This window comes from Sander vitreus, chromosome 4, assembly GCF_031162955.1.
Source record: "Sander vitreus isolate 19-12246 chromosome 4, sanVit1, whole genome shotgun sequence".
Taxonomy (NCBI): Eukaryota; Metazoa; Chordata; class Actinopteri; order Perciformes; family Percidae; genus Sander; species Sander vitreus.
Genome location: NC_135858.1, coordinates 11,536,918 through 11,554,947, shown reverse-complemented (window position 1 = coordinate 11,554,947; position 18,030 = coordinate 11,536,918). Strand labels below are relative to the sequence as shown.

The window sequence follows — 18,030 nt, the reverse complement described above, 5'->3', positions numbered from 1 at the left end:
AGTGCCAATTTCTCTATATGTTTGTTTCAATTCATTATGGTATAAAACTCACAGGTTGTATATATAAAATGGTTAAAGGATAAGGCAGGCGATATTCTAGATTTTGTTGTCAACAAATTAGTCTTGCTTTGCCAGACCCTCCTCCAAAGCACGCTGGAGAAGGGTCTGGCTACTCCACATAGCATTCGGGGGTGGGAGGAAAACGTACTCTGGTTTAATGGCATTTCTTTACACCAATCACCATCGTCTTGGGCGGTGCTAAGCACCAGAGAAAAGCTTCGGTGTTGCTGCAAAATAGGCTCGGAAGGAACTTGTTTTGGTGGAACGTGTATGTTCAAAAGTTGTTTTAGTCATGCAACAGAAAACTCAGATTGGACAGATAGTCTAGCTAGCTGTCTGGATTTACCCTGCAGAGATCTGAGAAAAGGTTAACCATAGTCCTCATAAATCGACCGGAGTTTAAAATGCCAACACAAAGGAAGCCCAAGGCAACGGATATCCGGCCTAAATGAGTGAAATCTGTCTTCTTCTTTCACTGTCTATGGTGAAATCCGGTGGATTTTCTGGCGGCAACGGAGCAATCCCGGAAGTGGAACGTTAAGAATATAGACTATCAACAAATTGACCAAAAAAGACCAAAAAGACCAAAATCAACGTGTTATGTGTCCCTCTCTCAATACTTTCCAACTTCTCTACTCTGTCTCTGGCTCTCAGCCCCAAGCCCACTGGTTCTTGCTGAAGAAGATGTAAATCTTTTTTTTTTTTTAAACAGGTCACTAATATATACTTTCATTTTTTAAAAAGGCTAAATAATTTCCTCAAACAGCAGGGCACTGTAGCTTTTAGCAAATGTTACTCCAACAAGTAAATTATTTTCAGCTGTGGATTTGCAACAGCAGAACTGTGTTTGTGGGACTGCAGTGCTCAGATTCATCATAATGAATGAATATGTCACTCAGTGTAACAATGTGGCTCATTGATTTTGTACAAACATTCATTCCTCCCATAAGATTAATCCTCACGACTTTGGTGACCCCCTGCCTTTTCTTTTAGCGCCACCAGGAGGTTGAAACTCTGACTGAAATATCTTAACATCTATTGGGTGTATTGCCATGCAATTTGGTACAGCATTCATGCTCGCCACCTTCAGGATGAATTGAAATTTTCATCTAGCGCCATCACCAGTTAAAAATTTGTATTTGTCCAATACTTTGCGAAATACCCGAAGAACTAAAGACGTTCCCATCAGCATGTGTTTAATGCTAATTAATAAATGTTTGCATGCTAACACGCTGAATTAAGATGGTGAACATTGATGTTTTTGGTTTTTATATGATTTGTTGACAGAAAAAAATAAAAAAAATTCACCAGACCGATTCTTTAAGAAGAGTTTAGAAAATGTTTTCCAGTCACAGTGCAGTGCGAGAAACAAAGCTTAGGCGTTATTTAACACAGCACTCACTGTGCTGCAGCTTGTTACATATTCATGTTGTGATGAAAAGTGACCAAAAGTAGTCCATCTCATTTTCACTAAGTCTGTTGTTTTGTCACACATGGTGTTAAGGTTGGCAACATCCTTGACCAAAGGGAAGAAGACACCGTGCCACTCTCAGCCAGAACAGACTGCAGCAGCACTGCATTCAGCCTCTCAACACCCGATCCTACTGTACACCACGTTCCGGTCATCTGGATTTTGGTGTTGGCAGACAGAGCGGAAAAAAAGGGACAAGAGGAGAAAAAAGGAGAAGGCAATATGAAAGCTAGCTTGCATTGAGGTGTTCATTATGTTACAAAATGGCAAGTATGCTGCCAAAGTCAGATGTAATGGGAACAGCAGACGAGTGCAGTTTCATAAGAAAGATTTAGATGAATACGGCAGCTTTTTTTAAATCAGAACTATCTGCTGTGTTAATCCCTTTTGACTTTTCATACTTTATGGTCACGTATCCATGACAAGTCCGACACATTGCCTCTTCACAAACTCAAAATACATCCCCCTGTCTATTTTTGTCATGTTTGAACTCAGTGTTTCTTTACACCATCTTTTTCCAAAAGTGGAAAGTACTATCTGAAGCTGCCATTGGACCCTTAACTTTTGACCTGTGCCCTGACATGCAACATTCTGCGTTGCTCACTTGTCATGGTGATTTGTTGCATGAACATGCTGAACCCCACTTGCTTCTGCACCACCTCCACAGTACAGGAATGGTTTGATAACATGTAATTTGTGAAATATTTGCTGTATTTTCTTTAGGGCAGATGTATTTTTTGGGCAGAATTTTCTTGACAATTTTAGCTTTCTAACCAGAATGTAACTAAGTACATTTACTCAAGTACTGTACTGCTGTGGTATGTGGAGGCAATGTTCAAATTAAGTATCAATACATGGAACGAGTTGGCTTATTCTCTTCACACATTTTTTCAGTTTTCTTAGTGGGGCTGTAGCTCAATCAAGCCGCCCATGTATGTAAGGCAGCCTATATTGCACTGCACCGTGTTTTCTCCACTGGAAGTCACTTTATTACATTTTCTTGCACATTGAGCCAATGCAGATGGCACTTTATCATGTTTTTTTTTTTTTTACCATAGGGGCATCCAAGAAGGTTTTTTGCTGTGTTTTTTTTCCAAACATGGGGGCACTAGGAGGTGCCAATCCATTCAGTAGAAATATTTCACAGAAAAATGAAAACTTTGACTTTCTGGTGGCGCTAGAGGAAAAGTCAGGGGATCATTAACTTCATCCTCTGAGGATGATGAATGTGTGTACAAAATTTAATGGCAATACATACACTAGTTGTTCAGATATTTTGGTATAAACGAAAGTGGTGGACCAACCAACAATAAAACAATATGAATATAGATTCAGCAACTGCAAAATGTATTTCTCTCATAAAATATTTTCAAAAACACATTTCGGTGAACTATTTCTGTAAAATATGAGAAAGTTTCCCAACAAGCCGCCATGTTGGTCCATTTTGAAATATGGGAGCAGACATATCATGAGTAAAGCGTTCATACAATCAGGTGCGGCCATTGCGGTTGTGGGTGGATGTAGAGTGCTTCCTTTGCTTGTTAGTGGTCATTGAAGAGAAATTGATAACTGGTACGTGTCCACTGTGGTGTTTTTTTGACAGCAGTGATTGCCCCACTTCCCAGCATTGGACACTTGCTGGGCTTGCCACTAGCAGCTGTCAATTTCACTTTAATGACCACTGCTAAGCAAAGAAAACTGGCTACAGCCTCTTAAATCTGGAATGGCTGGATCTAATTGGACGAACACTTCTCTCGTGGGCTGTCTGCTCCCGTATTTCAAAATAGACCAACATGGTAGCTCGTTTGGAAAACTTTCTCTTATTTTACGAAAATAGTTGGGGAATCAGTCTTCATTTTGGACGACAATGATTAGTTTTAAAGATTTTTGTGTGTTTTCGAGAAGTGGTAAGTCGAGCTGGACACCCCTGATTTGCATAAAGTAGCCTGGACCTCAACTTTATGTAAATGAGGAGCGGGAACTCGACGCCCCACTTCTCGAAAATCACCACGACGCTACCAGAATGAATTGCCCAGCTGCTCACATAGACAATGAATGAGAAGCGTGGAAATGACACTTGCCAGTGGATATGAAGGCTACCATTAGTGGTAAGCCCATCAAGCGTACAAATGCTGAAAAGCAGAGCGATCCCTCCCATCAAAAAATGACACTGTGGACTCGTACCATTAAGTAAATAATACAGTCCGTGACGTAAATGTCGTCATCAGAGGGTATACGTGTAAGCTCTGTGCAAATGTCTGCATGCAGTCAATTTTTTGTCTACAAGGTAGCGCAGTGATCTACTGCGCATTTGTGGAACGAGTCCTCCAAGTGGATAGTATAAACAGACCTAGTTTGAACCTGTAGGGTCCGCAGCTGTCCGTCTACATGTCTGTTCGGGAGTATAATCAAGCCTTTAATGTCATCTTTAAGTCATCAAAATTGTAGATATTGGACTGTCACAAAGATGTGTGTGTGTGTGTGTGTGTGTGTGTGTGTGTGTGTGTGTGTGTGTGTGTGTGTGTTTGTGTGTGTGCATGAGCAGCTGATTGCTGGAGAGGATATTGTTCCAGCGGGAGGAAAGCTAATAGGTTTGTTTGTGAGGATGCTGCACCTGTCGTTTGTTGATGGATTGAGCTGTAAATAGCTTTGTGATGCTGTTTAGTGCTCGTTGGGGGCTTCTGTGTTTCCCTCTCTGTTTTCTTCTTCACTGTTCTTCCTCTTCTGTACGCTTTTATGCACAGGTGCACATAACATTCTGCAGATTTTTATCCTATTTATTTTCCTGAACATATCCCTCACTATGCTTCAGAAAAAGACAACACTGAAGGTATCTAAGAGAAGTTGGCATGATGATTTTGTTCCAGTGATGACCACATAATCTCACATGTTCATCCAAACAAACATTAATTTGTACACATACTGTATATACATGCAACAGTACTTTTATGTATGTGGGTGTGCTGTTGAGTGTGGAAAACCCTCTGTGAGTGTATTTATAGCAGGCTATTGTTGAGCCCCTAGAAACCTCTGTAATTGGATCTTGTCTCTGCAAGGGAGTCCGGTGATAAATGAGTTGGCAGACATCATTGCTCATGCCATCACTGTGATAACTGTACGCCACACATCACTGTCTTAAACTCTTAGTCTCCTCAGGATTAAATTCATAAGTGAATGGCGAGCTGGCTGAATTATCATTCTGAAGTGTATGAAAGGAAAGGACGGTGGAAACCTAGTTACTCAGTCTGTCTTACTGTCTTTGTTGTGTCCTTGGGTATTAACTGGTCTTTCAGTGCTGCACTTCAAAGACGGATAACATGCTTCAAAGCTAGTAACCCTAAAATTATAATTATGCTGTTATTATTCTAGAGTTAAGATTACACCGGTAAACAGTTTGACAATTGAAAAAAAACAACTACTGTATATATTTTATTATGTTTCATATACAATGTGTTCAAAGAGTTTAAGTCTCTTTTATTCTGTTTGCCTTGAGTTTTTTCTTTTATTTATTACTGTATAAAACGAGTAAAAAGGTGTTAGGAGCAACACAGGTAAAAGAAAAAGACTGAAACATTGACTGCAAACAGATCACAGACAGTTTTATTTTACAAACAATAAACTTTATAACTCTACACATTTAAAACCTTAACTATAAAGATGTGAATATAGTGCTGAAGAAGCACAGTTAGCAATACATGTGTGTGTGTGTGTGTGTGTGTGTGTGTGTGTGTGTGTGTGTGTGTGTGTGTGTGTGTGTGCATATGTCATATGAGAATGTTACAATTATAAAACAAGATTGACAGGACAGATAGTGTTGCACTGGCAGATGACAGTTCCTGGGTGCATGCCTGAGAAGTTATTCACAGGCACCCACACACACAAACACACAGAGCCCCGGCACAGGGATCAGGTGCAAAGGGATGGCGATAGAAGAAGGGGGCTGGTGGACAGGGTGTAGTGTGTGTGTGTGTGTGTGTGTGTGTGTGTGTGTGTGTGTGTGTGTGTGTGTGTGTGTGTGTGCGTGTGTGCGTGTGTGTGTGTGTGTATGTGCGCGTGTGTGCGTGCGTGTGTGTGTGTTGAGGGATGGGTTCAAGGTCAGAGGAAACACATGGTGCAAACCAGAAACTAGCATAGGCTGTTGGTATAAGGTACAACATATAGATTTAAATAACTGCATCAATCAATAAGTCACACTCTGACTGCTAAAAATGTATTTACATAAAGCCTCTTTAACTGTAATGTGTATTGTAAACCTAATAGATTTATAACCATTACGAGAAATACCATTTCTTGAACAGTTTTGGACACTTCTCCTTGAGAGCTGTGGAAAGGATAAAGCATCACACATGAGGAAACATGAGGAGCTGTTAAAAATAGGAATTAACATATAGGCTTTTACACCTTGTAAAGGAGTATGAGGGTTATTTACTTTTGTACGATACATTTGTGGCAGCCTATTACTGTACCGGAGTTCAAGTATACTCTTCGGTATGTATGTCATGTTGTGGGGGTGTGACAAAGAGCTAAACTGATGGACAGCAATGTACTTATAGTGGACTTGGTGTGGACGCAATGAAGTACAGTAAAAACATTTTTTTACCCTTTACTTATGGCAGTTAGAAGGTTACCCCAACAGAAAATCTGTTGTCCATCTGACAAAAACTGCTTTAGAGATATACATACTACACACACCTGGTATTACTGCCTTGTTAATGCTGTTTAATTAAAGAGCAAAAAGGGGAGAACCACAAACACTTTATATCACAGGCAGCATAATTTCTTCTTACTGTGTAATTACAAGAATGAGAAATAATTGGTTTAGATTGGCTATGTACATTCATCTAAAATACCTAGTTGTTATTTTGTTGTTGTCCATAGTGTTTTTTTCTTTTACAGTAAATTTAAGTACCTGTAAGCAGGAGCAATTCTAGGATCCTACCTTTAGGGGGGCTCAGCCCCTAAAGAGAATGTGACATGGATACAGTGCCTTGCAAAAGTGTTAAACCTCCCTGCTAAATCAATAATTTCATTATTTGATCATCTCTGAGCTAGCTACTGAACAACAACGTCAGCTAACGTTTTTTGACACTATTAAAGGAACACGCCGACTTATTGGGACTTTAGCTTATTCACCGTATCCCCCAGAGTTAGATAAGTCCATACATACCCTTCTCATCTCCATGCATGTTGTAACTCTGTCTGACGCACCCACCACTAGCCTAGTTAGCACAGATACTGGAGGTATCCGGCTCCATCTAGCCTACTGCTCCCAATAAGTGACAAAATAACGCCAACATTTTCCTATATACATGTTGTGATTTGTGTAGTCACAGTGTGTACAAATAACAAGGTCACATAAGACACAGCCATCTTCTAACCATTTATATACTGGGAACTATATTCTCAGAAGGCGAAGCACTGCTACTTCTGCTACTTGGGCGGAGTGATTTGCTTGCAGCACCTGAGAAACCCCGTGGTGAGGAGCAGAGACGCTTGAGCCCCCCTGAAAGGGTCATACAACAAAATGACACTGTAAGCCTCAAGCTGGATTATGAAGTGTTACCTTTACAATTACAATCAATGCAGCTCTGACTTAGCGTTACACTGTACAAGGTCAGCAAGCAGATGCTGTGTTTAACAACACAAGAAACTAACAATAAGAAAGCAAATATTGCATATTAGCAGCTGTTTATTCAGCCAAAAATTAGGCAATGGCACAAATGGATCCTTTTGAGCAGAAGAGACTTGACAAAGACACAACTCAGTATCAGAGAGATGAAGGCTGCCCATCACTCTCACAGAGTTACATAACCAGCCTGAAGCAAAGGGAGCTAGCACCCCTCAGATCACAAGGTGGCTCTGAGCTTAGCTTTCAGGGGTTGACATTGAGGGCAAAAACTGCTGCTCCTTCTAAGTGGATGAATGGCCTTGAAGGCAGTCTGCCACCCACAGGACTCTGCTGACTTAATGCTGGTCTATTTTTAAATCAATATCGGCTACAGTCAACACATGACTGAACACCTAAAATGCCACAAATGCACATACATTGAATACCCCCTATGGGAAACAGGACTCAACATGACTAAACATTTTCGTGGAGAACTCTTGTCATAGTAGCTCCGGATTGAATTATCGAGTGGAGTCTTAATATTACAGGGGCACTAGTGGCCACCCTTGTCCCACCCATTGGAAATGAGTTGATGCAAAGCTAATTAATTATCAACTCCACAAAACTCTCTGTATTTCTCTATTTTCTTTTTTAAATATCTATTTCTTTCACTATGTTTACAAAATGGTGTCATCCAGCAACATTCACTCGTGATGCGTTTTACGTCACCGCTGAGAAAGGAAACAACAGCGTTTAGCTTTAGAGATGAAGAGGACTGCTTCAGTTCATAACAATGTTCTAGGTCAGGGTACTAAGTTCTAAACATACTATTTCGCATTTATATTGCATAAAAATTACAAGAAAATGACCTCTTCTGAAGAGTCCATGTTTTTTTAATCCTCCGTGTCCTCCTTGATTTTAAAGCTACATTGTGTAAGAATTTCTCCCATCTAGCAGTAAAATTGTATATGACAACCAACTGAATATTACTTTCTAGCCCCTCCCATTCCGAGCGCATTGTAACTCCTACGGTGGCCGTATTATTCCAAGAAGTACGACTTCGTCCGTGAGTGTTTCTTCCAGTGTAATAATAGTTTTACGTTATTTTGGTATCATTTCATTACTAACATCAGCTATCAGGTTCCCAAACATATGCAAGCTTAGTTAGTAATGTAAGTACTATCGTTATTCTGTATATTGTATAAGATTAATAGTGTAAGGCAATGTTTACAGCGTAGGAGAGAAGCAACAGAGATTTGTGTTTTTAATATATTTCTCTGAGCAGTATGAACAATGTCAATCTCTTAGAATCTCCATCGTTTACACGCAGCTGTTCTAGCTGTAGCTAGTCTGTGTTACAACTGCACATGACGTGAGCTGCCAGGGAAATCATGACACATATGATTACGTTTATGTTACAAGGTAGACAATCCTTTTTCATCATTGACGCTAGAGATGTTCCGATACCAATACCAGTATCGGTATCGGCTCCGATACTGCCTAAAACGCTGGTATTGGTATCAGGAAGTACTGGAGTTTATGCGCCGATCCGATACCACGTAATAAAGCCCTAAAGAAAAAATATGTTAAAGTAGTTTATTTATGTTCTTTTTCCGTTATAACTGACTGTCAAACTGCAGAATAAAAGAACGTTCTGTGGCATTCATGTTTCACAAAGAGTTTAACCTGAGCCAGACCGACAACAAAGATAGAAATAATATCACATCCAAACAGGGATAGTAGTATACAGTTCTTTAAATAATAAAATATATGACACACTGGTATCGGATCGGTACTCGGTATCGGCCGATATGCAAGTTCAGGTATCGGGGAGCAAAAAATGGTATCGATTAGCAAAAAATGGTATCGGACCATCTCTAATTGACGCAAGGAAAAGTATCCTAGACGTCGTTCGTTCTAGCGTTATGCACAACCATGTTATATTTAGCCAAGCAACTATACAACTTCAAATTTACACAAATAGGCTAAATTACTTGTCGAGAAGAAAGCATGCAACTTCGGTGTCCCTTTTTAAAATCCTTGCTACTTATGAGCTCTTTCCATCTTGGAAAAGTCACTACAATATTAACTTTGGTCTTGTTGCTTTGCCTGTCGCGTTGTCATTTTAATTCTCTTTTTAACTTCCTTGGTGACTCCGTTACATGTCCTTAAGAATAGGTGTGATCCTCCTTCTTCAACAGGCTTTCAAATCTGCCGGCAGTCACGAGTAATCTTCTCCCCCTCCCTGGCATACGTCACCGTGCCACTGAGTGTAAAAGCGCGAAAGGCGGATGTATGTCCCTCTTTGGCTGATGTATTTTAAAGATGGAGGCGCAACATGGCGGCCGTCTTTCGAGCGACTTGCCCGTATGTATTCTGAATGATTCTGAATGGCAGATTCTACGCTTACGAGAATAGTTTGATTAGTTGGTGGAAGTAATTACACATGAATGAGCACATATTTGTGAAAGAACAAAGGGATTTTTGCTAAGAATCAACTCAAAAAATTACACAATTGAGCTTTAAGGGATTAATGCTACTACAGATGCACGACAGTGTCATTACTTAGAATTCCTCATGGGGGCGACCGAAACTACACACTGGCTTAAACTGTCAAAATAAAATACTAATGTAATGTATACTTTATACTTTATTAATCCCACAAGGGGAAATTACAATGTTTTCACTCTGTTGTTATTACACACATTACACAGAGGCCTGAATTACACACACATGCTCAGTACCTATACATGCACTAATGGAGAGATGTCAGAGTGAAGGGGCTGCCCATGGAAAGGCGCACCGAGCAGTTGGGGGTTCGGCGCCTTGCTCAAGAGCATCTTGGCAGTGCCCAGGAGGTGAACTGACACGTATCCACCACCATACATGGTCCATATGGGGACTTGAACCAGCGACCCTCAGGTTCCCAACCCAACTACTTACTGAGCTACTGCCAACCACCAGAATTATAAAAACAATAGAGAAAACAAGATAAAAACAAGATAAGAAGAAAGAAACAAGATGGCATGATAAAAACAACATAATAAAACAAGATAATAAATAGAAAAGGCCTTGCAGGGTATTATAGTTTTTTTGGTGATATTAACTGTCCGTGCTCATCCAATGTTACATCATCACGACACAAACTTTCAATCCAAAGTCTTTTGTTGAGATATTTTTTGCATGTCCACAAAGCAATATTTCCATAGAAATACAATTCTTTTATAGGCTATATAGAAATAAAATAATTCTAATAAAAAATAAATAAAATCTTTTTTTTTCTACGGATATTTCTTTTCTTAGGATGGTAAAGGCATGACCCGCCCTAATCTGGAGTAGGCTACTAGTCAATCAGTGGCAGAGGAGGTTGGGTCATGCTTTCGCCATCCTTGGAAACGGAAATTTGCAGTCAGCATTAACCCTTTTAGTTTGAAGGAAACAGGAAGTATTGTTTTGGCAGGTTTGTTTTAAATTGACGTAGTTGAACTCGTGTTTTGGTTATGGCTGTATAAGGTTTTGGTTCGGGATACTCTTATATGCTACTTAAAGTAAGTACATTTTAATATTTTCATATATTACAGAGGAAACTATACTCACATTATTTAACTTTCACAGCTGGAAAAGAAGCTGAAAGCAAAACGAATTTCAGTTTGAGTTCCGCATTTTTTCAGTGAAACTGAGCAAACAAGATAAAGTGTGACTTTTCACATTACATAGACAATTACACGGTAAGGATTCATGTAAGGTCGGATAGAGCCTACACAGTTACACGTTTTGAAGCTGATTCTGTAGGCCTACCATTGTTCAAACATATATAATAAACCAAATAACTGAAGGAATGTAACACACCCATGGCCACGAGGAAACAAAAGAGACACTTCCATAAGGGCCACTCTGTAAAGCATTACTGAGAAGAAGCCTGTCATGCAGCTCTCGAGGCAGCTTGGATTTGCATCTTTGTGTGAGACTAAAAAGAATTAAAAAAAACAAAACAATAGCTGACACACTTGACACATTGGATGCCTGTTCGGCATGCCGTGTAACTTGGACAGCACACATGAAACATCTTTTTCATTCTGCCCCTCTATCTTCTATCTTCTTCTAACATTCCTCATTAAAATAATTTCAATCAGGAGAGAGAAGTGAATGAAGTAAAGATAAATGTTTATTATAACAGATGTTTTGTGGAAATTAAGTCTTGGCAGAAAATCTTGGCGCTTAGACTCTACAGGGAGATTTGTAATCGAGGTGCGTCTGCCCTGAGCAGCAGCAAGATAAATCCCCCTATGGAGTCCAGCCACTGGAGGTGTTGGTGGTGGCTGATGACTGAGGTGGAGGGGCGCTTTGCCATTTGCGACGATTTGCACTGAAATATCAGCTTACAGCAACAGAGAGGAGAACAGATTTAAATAGTACAGCCACGGACGCACCAAGCGCATAACAGCAGCATGAATGTAGGCTACTATGGTAGAAAGAGAAACACAGATAATGCGTAAGGTAAGCATGTGTTGCTGAGCTTTTGGATAGATGAGATTGAATGCGGATGCATGAGAAAGAAAACTACAGGCCTAAGCATGCAAAAGGATTGTCTTCCTGACTAGGCCTATATTACGGCCTGTGGCTCTGTACACGCCTGATATTGTCTGATCTCGGAAGTTAAGCAGGGTCGGTCCTGGGTAGATGGGAGACCGCCTTGGGAATACCAGGTGCTGTAAGCCCCCCCATCGGGTTGTGGCAGAAGACTGCCCACCAAGAGCCAGGGTCTCCCGGAGGTTTCTGTTTGGTAAAAGGAAGTTTTTCCTTGCCACTGTAGCACCAAATGCTTGCTCTTTGGGGGAATTGTTGGGTCTGCTGTAAACCAGTTTTTGAACTGAGTCAGGCCCGTTTATTGTAACTTAATTGTTGCTTTTAAATTTTCCTGTATAATAAATGAAATGAATCTGTCTGTAGTGGAATTGAATTGACTGAACTATGCTATATATAATGCTATAGCTTCATTCAAAAACAAAGGATTGACACTGTGGAACAATGTGAGGGTAAAACCATTGACAGTCAAACATTTTAAAATAAAAAAATAGAGCCTGGCTGTTTCATCTTTAGTCTATGCTAAAATATTGCAGACTCTCATTTACAGTACTGAGTGATGGTGAGGTTCCTTTTTATACTACAGGGGTTTTACTTCTCTGTTTTCAAGAGCTACTTCCTCATGTTAATATTTTCCAACACACCAAATGTTGTTATACGAGTGAAGCATACTTTCCATTAGCCTATCTAAGGAGAAACAGACTTGTCATACAGTCACTGTGATTGGTAAGGCCTCATCTGTGGAACACAAATTTGTTGTTGTGGTGTTCCGTAAATGGGCTACATTTATATACTGAGACTGTCTGATTCCTTTACAATACCAGGAAGCCTGTTGGAGATGGAGGAGGCTGAACACAGCTGTAAGAAATGACGAGGAGTCCTGAATTCTTGGAGCAGCGACAGATGAGCTTATAAGGGGTACACAGGTCAGTACTGATATACAAGACAGTGTAGTGTATGTTAGAGGTAGGATTTTAAAATCGCTTTGCTATTTAGTGACCCTTCATACCCTGTATCCATTCAGGGAACGAGGTAGGGGTGCATGATATATCGACTCAATATCGTTATCGCGATATCACGTTGCGCAATATTATATTGAAAGTGTAGCGATAAGTATGCAATATTTTGTTTATTTTGTGGAGCGCTGCATCCCGTCCGTTGGCTGTGTGGCTTAGTTGTGTTCGATTTAGAGCCCGCTTGAAACACTGTAATGATCATCATTTCATTGGCCAGTTACCGTGCCACTTGCACATTGTTGGTACACATCAGCGCACAGGTCCACTACGTGACAAACCCTATGTAGCGTACCACGTGTGTGCATATTTCGAGAGAGTGACAGTGTAAGTGAAGAAATTGATAGAGACAACAAAATGGAACGATTCAGAGAAGCGAAAGAAAAGTTGTGTCCTGTTCTCTTTATTTATTTTATACTGTACAACCAGTAAAACATGTCCTGTTCTGTAGACATGGTCGTTATTTATTTATTCATGTTGTACCAGTCCAATATGACAGTCAGTTGAAATAAACCTTGTGTTGTAAGAAAACTTGTTTTAATTTGTTATGAATCTATTTTGATGCATTTTCCCGTAACTTTTGTAATTTTACATATGTTTAAAAATATCGAAATTAATATTGATATCGCAATATTCATAATCGATATCGCAATATCACATTTTGTCAATATCGTGCAACCCTAGTATGAGGGGTCAGTAAATTATTTAATCCTTACAAGCAAAATAAGATGGCCAACCTGGAAAATATTTCCTTAGCGTTGTCATTTTTACCATGTTAGCATTTAGCTCAAAGCTCAACTGTACCGGCGTACTAGCTTAGCTGTAGAGTCTTAGTCTTGTTCCTGTCACCCATCGCAATAAAATGTGTGTATATTAGGTGAATGTATTTTCTTCTATTTACTAGCTGCAGATCCCTGAGCTAGTGAGATGGAGGAAGCGTACAGTGAACTGTACCAGCAATTTCTTTGCCTGAGGTCACTTTGCCTGAGACAGGCAGCTCTGCTACATCACCTCACTACAGCTTTGAAGCAGCAGCAAGGTCCAAAAATGAAACCTATTGTAATTCCAATGCTCATAAGCATGTATCAGTCACGATTCACTTAACACATCTAAAACTCTCTGTCTGTAGGTGCCATTGTTCCTAATGGAGAGTTGAGTGATATCTCCATCCCCATCCAGTGTACCAAAGAAATCCCTGTATATCTCCATGAAAGGCCTCAACCACTAACAGTCACAGCACGCAACCCTGAAGCACAGTGTGGCGTTGATCACTTCTCTAGAAACGTGGGGACATTTTCTGACCTCCTCGCTGAAGATATGTCTAAGCTCTGTGTGGATGTGCCTTGTCAGGGAAAGGAAGACGGGACGTTGGAGAAAATGGTTGCACCCCTTTTAAGCCTTGACTTCACGAGATGTCAAGGAGCCTCTTCCGATGTCTCCAATACTCCGGGACGAGCAGCTCATCGTAGAGGAGACAGGACAATGCACACAGGGAGTGTAGGTGTCTTTTCTGGTGGCCAGGGGTTCTCAAATCAGTCCTTAGATTTTACCATGTTCTCCCTCAAAAAACTCCATGTCTTTTCCTCTCTGTTTGTGTCAGACCGGCAGTCCCTCCCTGGTTGGAGACTTCCTGAGTCAGTCTGGTGGGTTGCTGATGTCAGACGTGGCACTGCAGTCTCAAGTTTGTGAGTTCTGCCAGGCAGTTTTCCCCGGAGACACAACCACCAGAGGAGAGTTCCTACGACATCTTTACACCCACGTCACCTAGACTTAACTGATGTGGAGCAGGTGTAACTCTGTTTGAAATTTAACTGCTTTTCATATGGTTAACTGTTTGCCTAAATGGTCCACTGTGCAGATGCTGTTGTGTGATCATTTTCTGTCTCTGAGATGTAAAATGAAAGGTAGAAAACTTTCTATGCTTTAATTGTACTAGCCCAGTGTTCAAAACATGCCTGTTCGGGACGGGCCGATTGCTTGGCCTGTGGTATTGCTGCTTGCAGCTTTCTACATATAATACAACTGCCATGACATAGTTGCGTCACATACCCAAGTCGCCGCTACTCATGGTAAAAAACAACGGTAAAATACACTCTGGTTCATGGGAAAAAAACATCAAGAGCAGACTTTACTATAGGCAAGCTAGGCAACTGCCTAGGAGCCCGAGGTAAAGGAGCCCCAAACAACTATAGATTTATTATGATGTTTAGGTATGAAAAATATAGAATTATGTTACTATTCCATCTCATTGTACCCTGAAATAACTTACATAAGGCCCCCAAAGCACTTAAAAATATGCAACTCAACTGTATACTACTGTGTACTTCTACTTAAGTACTACTACTAGGGCTATCAATCGATTAAAATATTTAATTGCGATTAATCGCATGATTGTCCATAGTTAACTCATTAATCACACATTTATTATCTGTTCTGTACTTTAAAAGGGATATTTTTCAAGTTTTGAATGCTTGTATCAACATGGGGCCAGACAAATATGCTTGCTTTATGCAAATGTTATTGCAACAATTCAAAATAATGACAAATACTGTCTAGAATAGTCTACAGACTACCTTAAAGGTACTGTATGCTCAAAAAATATGCTGAAAGCATAATATGGCAAACTCAAGCCCATCAAGCAATAACAGATGGGCAGATATGACCACATGATATTATCTAGCGTGGGCTGCCTTTGGCGAGGGGGAGGAGGGTTCTCATTCTTAAAAACATTAGTGGCGTTAAAAGAAATTTGCATTAAGTTGTTTATTATCGCATTCATTTGGACAGCCAGACTACTACATTTACCTGCAGATTCAGATTTGACTTATAAAATATAACAATTAAAATATGATGCATTATTATTCATTAAACTATCCAGCATTATATTAGTATTGAAAGCTCCATCTTAAACAGACGTATTTTTAGGTACATTGTGCTGATTGCCTCTTTCACTCTTCGCTTTAAGTAAACATTTGAATGGACTTGTACTGTGCTGCACAAATAATTTTACTTCAGAAAAAAACATTTTGAGTAGGCCTACTTCTTCTACCACTGCGAATAACAACTTTCCGAGAAAGGGTGAAAAGTAAAGGAAGACTCTATTGCCTGGGACCCAAATCGAGGAGTCGTTTTTTTTTGGTGTTAGTGAGCGTTCCTCTCCAGAGAAATCATTCCACTACGTCAAGTCGTGCTGTCTGCTCGGTGAAAAATTAATATTACATACATATTTTAATTTAAGTTGGGCTTTTATTGTGAAGGGTAGAAACAGAAGAAGTGAAGACAGCGTTATATGCTGCTGTTGGCACTATGGCAGTTAATAAAAGTGTGTGGGCCATCTTGGTTCATGCTGGTTCAGATTACAGAGCCTCCTAGTTTTTGGTGTATTATCCTCAGCTACAGTAGTTTGCACGCAATAGCTCAGAGGGCTAACTTGGCTTGTTTACTTTATAACATGATTGTCTTTGCCACCCTGAATGTCGGAAGGACGGACGGACGGACTCACAGACAGAGATTCCTGCCTTTATTAGTTTGATGCAAGTGTATTGAGATTTTATTTGTAAAGGCTCACAACCACAACCACACACTCTCACTTACATCTACAGTACTAGCCATGGTTTTATTTGTCCAAGTTTTGATCAGTCCACAGACCTCTCTGTATCAGTTTGTATAGAAACTATTTCTTCCGTAGAAAGTAATGTTAATCTAACACAGTTCAGGCTGGACAAGGACCGGACAGACCTTGAGCAAACTGTTTAAGCTACTTCTCACAGAGAGAAAGCCTTTGATAGCATGGATTATTGACAGTATAGTTTCAACTTGCATCCTCAGAATCAGAATCAGAAAGGGTTTTATTGCCAAGTACATTTTTTAACACATACAAGGAATTGCCTAAAAGCTTATTATTCATCCATCGTTTCAAGCATCCTTACTTCATGTACACTGACTGTGATGCTCCTCAGATGCTTCAATGGAGCCCATGAGTCCACCAGAAAATGCAAACTTGTGAAAATACATTACCTTTCTACTAATTAAAATGCATAGACAACAGAAACAGTGCTCTATAATATGAGATTAATAGAGATTACATGTGTTTGATGAACACAGATCCTGATCGCTTGCTTGTAACTTAAAATACAAAAGTATATACAGGGGAATAAATCATTGAAATAAATAGGGTCATTTGTGATGTTGTGAGGCATATTATTCTACCTCTCAACCTGAAACCCTAATGTAATTGTCATTCCTGGACAAAAATAAATTAACCAAAAGTGTTTGGTTTTTTTGGGGCAGCAAAGTCATTTTGTTTTGTCATTATGTGTTACTGACAAGATGGCCAAAAATGGCAGTTATGGACAGTGAGGATTGTGTTAATGATCATATATGGCATGTTTGAAAAATATAATTATACAGATCATTTTAAAAACTGAAAAAACTTTCCACGTTGTTCCCATCAATCTATAGCAAAGATGGCATAACAACTACTGCCATACATCATCCCCGTCTCACCTTGCTGTTGTTGCTAACCTGTTATGAAATGGTTGAAATGGGTTCAGTATTCACTGCCCAATGAATACTGCAACTTTGTGTAACTCTAACGTTGTTTGCCTTGCATGGTTTTAGATCCAATTTACAAATTGTATTATTTTTTTGAAATATTTTTATTTTTATTATTATTTAATGCCTGTATGTTATAAGGAAAATCTTCTTTAGAGACAGAAATAACTATTTCCGAATGAATGTATAAACATAAAATATTCAGATCATGGAAGTATGGCTCTTGGATGATCTCTGCATTTCACTGTAACCAAAGTTACTTATTAGGTCTGCTTTAATTATGACAAGCGTGGATAAGCAAAACAAAAACAATATTAATTAATTCAATCTAAGTTAGTTTATTATTGAAAACCTTTCCTTACAAGGTTTTTGGTATTGGCACAGTCAAGCAGACTTTGCAGACACTCTTTGTAAAAAACCCTGATAAACATTACCCACATTTGCATGTAGTGGGGAAATGTAATGCTAATCTAGATGATCCTAATCAAACATTTGAATGCAGATAAATAGACTTCCTAATTTCATTTATAGTCTTCCTGTCGGTTTTTAAATGTTTGCTGTCAAACATTAAACTGATGAGCTGTCTGCTGCTCAGCTCTGTGTTACCAAGGAATGAGCATGGGCTAAGAATAGACTCAAATAGTTAACTCCCTAATTACTGGTGCTGACAGCTGACTGATGATGACGGCTCCCTTTATCTGCTGCCACATTGAGTGCTCTCATAATCACAGAAAAGATAA

General features: G+C 39.6%; 1 protein-coding gene across 2 annotated transcripts; it reads left to right on the top strand.

Moving 5' to 3' along the window:
* The first annotated feature begins 10,560 nt into the window (after positions 1 to 10,560).
* Positions 10,561 to 17,034, top strand: LOC144516707 (uncharacterized). 2 transcript variants are annotated; one of them, XM_078248235.1, is made up of 5 exons: positions 10,561 to 10,687; positions 12,548 to 12,649; positions 13,647 to 13,775; positions 13,866 to 14,233; positions 14,337 to 17,034. In XM_078248235.1, exons 3-5 carry the CDS (start codon positions 13,664 to 13,666, stop codon positions 14,502 to 14,504), a joined length of 648 nt encoding a protein of 215 aa, XP_078104361.1. In that variant the 5' UTR covers positions 10,561 to 10,687; positions 12,548 to 12,649; positions 13,647 to 13,663; the 3' UTR covers positions 14,505 to 17,034. The 2 variants fall into 2 exon arrangements, with proteins under 2 accessions (XP_078104361.1, XP_078104360.1); XM_078248234.1 differs by having other exon boundaries at positions 10,562 to 10,687; positions 13,641 to 13,775.
* The last annotated feature ends 996 nt before the right edge of the window (positions 17,035 to 18,030 follow it).